Source organism: Nelumbo nucifera, chromosome 3 (assembly GCF_055504915.1).
Source record: "Nelumbo nucifera cultivar China Antique chromosome 3, China Antique-T2T, whole genome shotgun sequence".
In the NCBI taxonomy this organism is placed as follows: Eukaryota; Viridiplantae; Streptophyta; class Magnoliopsida; order Proteales; family Nelumbonaceae; genus Nelumbo; species Nelumbo nucifera.
Window position 1 is genome coordinate 108,815,585 of NC_142651.1, and position 7,787 is coordinate 108,823,371.

General features: G+C 44.7%; 1 protein-coding gene across 1 annotated transcript; it reads right to left on the reverse strand.

The window, feature by feature from the left end:
- Positions 1–242: 242 nt before the first annotated feature.
- LOC104607203 (extracellular ribonuclease LE-like) lies at positions 243–6,410 on the reverse strand. Its single transcript, XM_088900032.1, has 3 exons — positions 6,265–6,410; positions 763–964; positions 243–658 (listed from the first exon to the last, which is right to left on the reverse strand). The coding sequence occupies exons 1-3, from the start codon at positions 6,364–6,366 to the stop codon at positions 396–398; spliced, it is 567 nt and encodes a 188-aa protein (XP_088756158.1). The 5' UTR covers positions 6,367–6,410; the 3' UTR covers positions 243–395.
- Positions 6,411–7,787: the final 1,377 nt, after the last annotated feature.

The following is a 7,787-nucleotide window of genomic DNA, read 5'->3' on the forward strand; positions in this document are numbered from 1 at the left end:
AAAATCAATCTAAATTAAAACAAATTTGAACATATTAGACAGTCCAGACATTGAATTGGATCAGTCCAAAATATTCATTGGATTGGATTGAACTTGGTCCATTTGTGATGGACTCACATTGAACTGGATGGATTGGACCAAATCCAATCCAATTGACAGCCTTATTATATGCAACCCAAAATATTTTGGTGCAATTGACAGGAATAATTCATTCAAAGCTAACAAAACGAAGGAAGCCACAATGGGAATGAAGTACGTGCATCCATTGTTGATTAATTTACCACATAAGATACATTTAAGTTGTCCATCAGCCTCCACTTTATTTTGGATCTCAGTCTCACTCACCAGCTGCAAAGGTGAGTTATTTATAGATATTAGTAGAGTCCAACAACAGCTCAGGAAGGAAGGTAGATCCCTCCAACAGCTGCATCATCATCGAAAGGAGCAAATCTGACGATGGAATTACAGGTGGGCGTGAAGTAGACCGGGCACTCGATGAAGTGAGACCCAGATTTATCCACGCACAGGTGAATTTCGTAGAGCTGATTGCGCCCAAACTTGTCGTCTGAGCAGACCACCGAGGGAGTATATCCGGTTGCCGTTCGGACGGCTTGGATGATTTTCTCCCGACTGTAATATTGTCCGGTGGGTTTGATTCCTGCAGCAACGACGTTAAATATTGATGAAAGTAATTAATTAGTACGACTGTAACATCATCAACGTAACAGTACGTGAACGCAGCTAGCGTTACGGCGCCATTACCTTCGTCCTCAAGGATCTGGAGGAGATCCACTCTGTCCTTTAAGTCGAGAGCTGCTTTGAAGTATGCATGTTGAGTACCGAAGGTGGGCAATGAACAGGTCCCGTATTTCTTCCACTGGTAAGCCCAGAACGACTCGCTGTTGCTGCTTGGGCAGGAAAATGATGACCAGTTGCGTTGCATTCGCCTGATCAGCCCTCTTAACTACACACACCATAAAAATCTCATACAGTGAATCATCTGTGACGACGACTGGAGGAGGAGGAGATAAACGGAAGAAGAAATGGAGATTAATTATTACTTCCAATCGATCGAAGGAGTTCCTGATACGCTCAAGTTATCTAACAAGAGGGAGAATGATCTAGAATAAGGAGAAGAGAGAGAGAGAGTTTGTTTGTAGAAAAGCCAATGCCAACTCCATTTATTTAGGCTATATTTATAGCCTTATGGTGCTACAAACTGAGAGTAGAAATAGGAACTACTGCCCCTTAATCTTAGGAGCTTATCAACAAAAAAAACAGAATGCACTTATCTAGGAACAGAATTGAAGACTTATCTAATGCACTTATCTAGGAAACAGAATGCACTTATCTAGGAACAGAATTGAAGACTTATCTATTCTAACAGAATTAAAACTGAATGGATAAGGCTTATCCCAACTAAGAGCTAACATGACCGGGTCTTCTGCTGCTATCCACTTTGACCGGGTCTTCGGCTGCTGCATGCATGCACGTATCATTTTTCTCCCCCCCAGAAGGACCCTTGTCCGCAAGGAAGTCGGGATAAGATTTTCTGAAGCGCCATTCATTCTCCCAGGTTGCATCCTCAGCTGGCGTCCCAATCCATTTGACCAAGACTTCGGATTTTGGGCGGTATTTGCCCTTGTGAATAATACGACGATCCAGGATTGCTTCCGGTTGGGGTAGGATGGTCGAAGTATCCGAGATTGGAGGAAGCTGAGTGGAAGTTGGGGTGATGGGTCCCAAGTGCTTCCGCAGCAAACTGACATGAAACACATTGTGGATTTGAGAGCCGGGGGGCAAGGCTAAGCGGTAGGCTACTGGACCAATCTTCTCAATGATTGGGTACGACCCAAAATAACGTGGGGCGAGCTTCATGGAACGCCAAAACGCCACCGAGGTCTGCCGGTAAGGCTGTAGCTTCACATACACGAAGTCACCTGCTACGAACGAGACTTCTCGCCGGTGCTGGTCCGCTTGACATTTCATCCGGTTCCGGGCTACCTGGAGGTTATGTTGTAGCTCGCGTAGGATGATGTCCCGGTCATGCAAGTATTCGTCAACTGCCCCTACTCGAGCTGTACCCGATATATAGGTCAGGAGACTAGGGGGTGGGATTCCGTAGACTGGTTCGAAGGGTGTCATTTTGGTGGAAGAGTGAGTGGAGGTGTTGTAGCTGTATTCTGCCCAAGGAACCCACTCTAACCATTTTCGCGGCTGGTCACCTGCAAAGCACCGTAGATATTGCTCCAACGTCCGGTTAACAACTTCGGTTTGCCCATCGGTTTGAGGGTGGTAACTTGAGCTCATACACAATTTCGTCCCATGCATCTGAAAAAGTGTCTGCCAGAATGCGCTGATGAATACCTTGTCACGGTCGCTAACAATAGATGTTGGTACTCCGTGTAGGCGGACAACGTTGGCAACAAATGCCTTCGCGACTGTGGTGGCAGTGAATGGGTGTTTTAAGGGAATGAAGTGGGCATATTTTGTCAACCGATCCACAATTACCATGATAACCGTGTACCCATTGGAGGGAGGCAATCCTTCAATGAAGTCCATTGAGATGTCTGTCCACATTTGAGTAGGAATTGGTAATGGTTGAAGCAATCCCGTTGGTCTCATGTCTGTCCACATACGTGACAAGGAATCCGCACCTTGGTTCTCAGCCCCTTTTTTATACTCGATCTCATAGTCGTAGCCCAGTATCTTTGGCAGCCACCGCGTTTGTGCCGGTGTGGTTATCCTCTGCTCGAGTAAATATTTAAGACTTTTTTGGTCGGTGCGGACTGTGAATGGTTTCCCAAGCAGATATGGGCGCCATTTCTTAACGGCTTTGACAATAGCTAACATCTCCTTCTCATAGGTGGATAATGCCAAGGCTGAACCTTTCAATGCTTCACTGAAGTAGGCCACCGGTCAGTTTTGCTGGATGAGGATGGCGCCAATCCCGGTTCCACTCACATCGCATTCAATCACAAACCGTTGGGAGAAATCTGGTAGACGTAGGATTGGCGGTGAAGTGAGTGCCTTCTTCAATTACTGAAAGGCCAGCTCTGCTGCCTCGTTCCATTGAAATCCCCCTTTGGTCAACAGTTGGGTTAAGGGAGCTGCAATGCTTCCGAAGTCGCGGATGAACTTCCGGTAATATCCTGCTAACCCAAGGAAGCCACGGACCCCCTTTGCTGATGTCGGTGTAGGCCATGCGAGAACAGCTTGTATTTTGGCTGGATCAACGGGCACGCCTTGTTCTGAAATCACATGACCCAAGTACTCGACCTGCGAAACCCCAAATTGACATTTTGACATTTTTGCAAATAATTTGTTAGAGGATAATACAGTTAGAACAACTCTCAAATGAGATAGGTGGTCTTCCCATGATTTAGAATAAACCAGAATGTCGTCGAAGAAGACCAAAATAAATTTCCGGAGGTATGGGCGGAAGAGGTCGTTCATGAGGCTTTGAAAAGTTGCAGGTGCATTCGTCAAGCCGAATGGCATCACTAAGAACTCGTAATGCCCTTCATGTGTTCGGAAAGCTGTTTTAGGAACGTCTTCTTCTTGCACTCGAATCGGATGGTATCCCGACCGTAGATCTAGTTTGGAGTAAAATTTGGTGCCGTAGAGCTCATCTAATAATTCATCAATCACGGGAATGGGATACTTGTTTTTAATAGTGATTTCGTTCAGTGCTCGGAAATCCACGCAAAACCGCCAAGCTCCATCAGCCTTCTTCACTAGCAAAACCGGCAATGAGAATGGGCTATTGCTTGGTCTTATCAGCCCTGTCTGCAAAAGCTCCTTCACCATCTTCTCTATTTCGGTCTTCTGGTAATACGGGTATCGATATGGCCTCACACTCACCGGTCCTTTGTCGGGAAGCAGTGCAATCCGGTGGTCATGTGGTCGTTTAGGAGGCAGGCTTGTGGGCGGCTCAAACACATGGGAAAATTCGGTGAGAAGGTGGTCCATCTCGGGTGGAAGAAAACCTGGTTGGCCGCTGCTATGTGAAGGAACTATTTGAAAAAAAAATCCCGTACCTTGTAACCCATTGCATTCCTTGTTGGTTAAGGCTTCAATGCTGGCTCGTCCCAATCCTTGGAAGGTGCAAGAGAGTCCCTCCTTTTTGAACGTCAAAGTTAGTTGTTTGTAATCCATCTCGACGGGTCCAAGCGTCTCTAGCCACTGTACTCCCAACACCAACTGGCATGCTGCGACGGGAAGAACATAATAGTCAGTGGTAACGGGGTGTCCTTGAATGGCAAGGGTGAGAGATCGGCACTGCCCCATGCACTCGATCTTTTCACGGTTGGCCACCATAACTTGAAATTTCTTGTCTCGGTTCACTGGCAACCCGAGCTTGGAGACGATGGCTTGGTCAATGAAGTTGTGGGTGCTGCCGCCGTCAATTAATACGGTCACGTTCTTGTTTTTCAGTTTCCCAAGAACACGCATGGTTCGCGGGTGCTCAGCTCCTGCAATAGCGTGGAAGGAGATTTCAGGGATGGCTTCTTGGTTTTCCTCCTCTGATTCGACAGTCTCCGCGTCCGCCGGTTCCGGATCCTCAATCATGAACAGTTGTGGACGTGCACAACGGTGGCCGGAGGTGAACTTCTCATCACAGTAGTAACACAGCCCCTTCTCACAACGTTCTCGCGCCTCCTGGTTGGTGAGTCGCCGGAATGTTGGGGAAGGAGCACTGGAAACCTGGTTCGCGCGCGAGCTTGGTGGAGGCCCAAGTACACCGGCCATGGGGTTGGGCGACGCCTTCTGGGTTGTCATGGCTGATGGGGATCGAATCGGTTGGCTAGCTCTCCGCTGTAAGTGATTTCGTTCCTCAATTAACTGGGCCACTCCAATCGCCTCTATCAAAGTTTGAGACTGCTTGATCTTCACATCTAAACAAACGTCATCACGAAGTCCTGCAATGAAACAGCCAATGAGAAAGCTCTCGGGCAGGCCGTCAACTTGGTGAGAGAGCCTCTCGAAGGCTTCTTGATAAGCCATCACAGTGGTGGTTTGCTTTAGGCGGGTTAATGCCTCTGATGGGTCCTCGTAGTCGGTGGGGCCAAACCGTTGTAACACCGCTTTGGAGAGTTCTTCCCATGTGAGCGGTCCGCGATGCTTGGTCAACCACCTGTGCCACTGTAAGGCGATGCCTTCCAAATGGAAGGAAGCTAGCTGTTGGTCCGGAATAATATTTTGAAATTCAAAATACTGCTATGCCTTGTAAATCCAACCGCTCGGATCATCCCCATTAAATTTTGGGAATGACAGCTTGACGTGTTGATGGGGGTGGTCATGGGTGGAGCTTGAACGGGAAGTATGGGGGTGTGAGGATTCTTCATGGGCGAAGGGGTTGGTCTCGGGAGTGGTTCGTGAGGCTCGAAGGGCTTGGAGTTCAGTTAACACTGCTTGTAAGACAGTGTTCATTTGGTCGAAGCTCGACTCATGTCGTGCTAAGGTTTCATTGACCTCATTGCGGAATTCCGCGTTAGTCTTTCCACGGGTGTCCATGGTCGAACCGGCTCTGATACCAACGATACGCTCAAGTTATCTAACAAGAGGGAGAAGGATCTAGAATAAGGAGAAGAGAGAGAGAGAGAGAGTTTGTTTGTAGAAAAGCCAATGCCAACTCCATTCATTTAGGCTATATTTATAGCCTTATGGTGCTACAAACTGGGAGTAGAAATAGGAACTACTGCCCCTTAATCTTAGGAGCTTATCAACAAAAAAAACAGAATGCACTTATCTAGGAAACAGAATGCACTTATCTAGGAACAGAATTGAAGACTTATCTAATGCACTTATCTAGGAAACAGAATGCACTTATCTAGGAACAGAATTGAAGACTTATCTATTCTAACAGAATTAAAACTGAATGGATAAGGCTTATCCCAACTAAGAGCTAACATGACCGGGTCTTCTGCTGCTATTCACTTTGACCGGGTCTTCGGCTGCTGCATGCATGCACGTATCAGTTCCCTTCACAGTAGGACAACAACGTCCCGTTACTAAGACTTGGGAAAAGCCCGTGAATGGTAAAGTTATCTGCAGGCCTTTCCCACCGTCGGAAAGCAGCAGCCCTCTGTCGAAGCACATAACGCCGATCTCACCTGAAAGAAAGAACCTCTCTTGCTAGGGTTAATTAGAAGGACCAAGACAGAAGTATATATATATATATATGGAAGAGAAGAGATGATCGATCGATCACAGCAGCAATAAGAGGGTCGTCTTCTCCGGCCGGGAACACTACATACTGACCTCTTGCCCGAAATAATAGAAGCTCGGACATTGTGAAACACCTAGTGCTACCAGAAACTGTATGACGAGAACTTGAAGAAGGATTGAAGAAATGGATGCCATGGTTCTTTGCCTCCTTTCGGTCTGGGACTGAGACTGAGACTGAGACTCTGAGTTTGTCCATCGGTGGTGCAGTGTGTGGATATATAGCCCTATTTATAGCAAAAAAAATAGTATATATATATATATATACACGTCTTAAGCCTTAACCTTAATTCCTTCTAAATACTTGTAATGATCCATTTGTTTTTTGGATTTTGAGATGAGAGAAAATTGGTCAATAGGATTTTGGTTTTCATTCACCAAGATATTTATGTTCTTTTTTTTCAAATTTATGTAGAGTCCATGAAAAATTTATTTTTCCCAGGTATCACTTACTAGGATAAGTGATGCCCATCTTCTAAGTGGGTAAGTAACTTTTCTATTGGGAAAAAAGTTGCCAAACGCTTGGATGTGACAAAATTACCCCTTTTAATAATGATTTTTTATGGATCATTGTCTTATTCACTTGTGAAATAAAAGAATATGGGTAAGTATATTTACCCAAATAAGTATTTCCTACAAAACACTTACCAGGATAAATGTATTTATCTGGGTAAATAACTTCGCGAAAAGTGAACAGAACATAAACATAATTATTTAGGTGGTAGCATTAAAAGGTCCCCTCACCCTCAGTTGAGATCAACTAGAGAGAGACTATGCACGTCTATAGTCTGGAGAGAGGTTGTCGCTTCACCTTTATCTTAGTGGTTGGTATGGCACCCTCAGCTGATCGCACCACTCCACAAAGGGATTGATCTGCTCCTCGCACCAACTTCACAGTACATCCCAGTCATACATCAAAAACATTTCTTATACTTATATGCTATTATTCATGGGGAGATATTCCAAATGCATGGTGAGATTTGCTATGAGGAGTAAATCTAAATTTGTAATATTGCACTGGGGTTATTGTATTTATGTCTCTTCCAAGTTTTAATCACAGTGCACTTCGGTGCATGATGATTTGAATTATGAAGAATATTTATATGTAAGATTTATAATAATAATAATGTTATTACTATTAGTAGTACTACTACTATTATTATTATTAAATGAAGAATCTTCATTGAAGATTAGGGTGCTGCGCCTTTTTGGCTTTTTGTTAATTTATATATACCTAATCCCTTATTAGTGCAATTTAGACCCTGTTTGGAATGTTTTTGGATTGGTTGAGCTAAATCGACCAAACTGTTACTGAGAAACTACCAAGTTAGACCTACCTTGTAATTGTAAGTGGCTGCATAAAAACCCTCCCAAGCAGGCACTTATCCACACAGCTTTCTTCCTTTTGTCGTGCAATCATGCGTGGCTGTGTTTTGTAACAATTGTAGGTGGCAATTAAAGCAAATAATTATGTATGAGAAGACAAGATTATTATATATAACAGTACTACCCAATTAAATTTACTTTTGATTGTAATGACGGAAAGGACATACATGATA

Bases quoted from the DNA above. Each gene is read 5' to 3' on its own strand.
- LOC104607203 (XM_088900032.1), bottom strand. From the start codon at position 6,366: ATGGCATCCATTTCTTCAATCCTTCTTCAAGTTCTCGTCATACAGTTT. The intron at 965-6,264 runs GTCAGTATGTAG...TGGTGTGTGTAG, and splicing joins TCTATTATTTCGGGCAAGAG to TTAAGAGGGCTGATCAGGCG. The intron at 659-762 runs GTAATGGCGCCG...TCGTTGCTGCAG, and splicing joins CCAGATCCTTGAGGACGAAG to GAATCAAACCCACCGGACAA.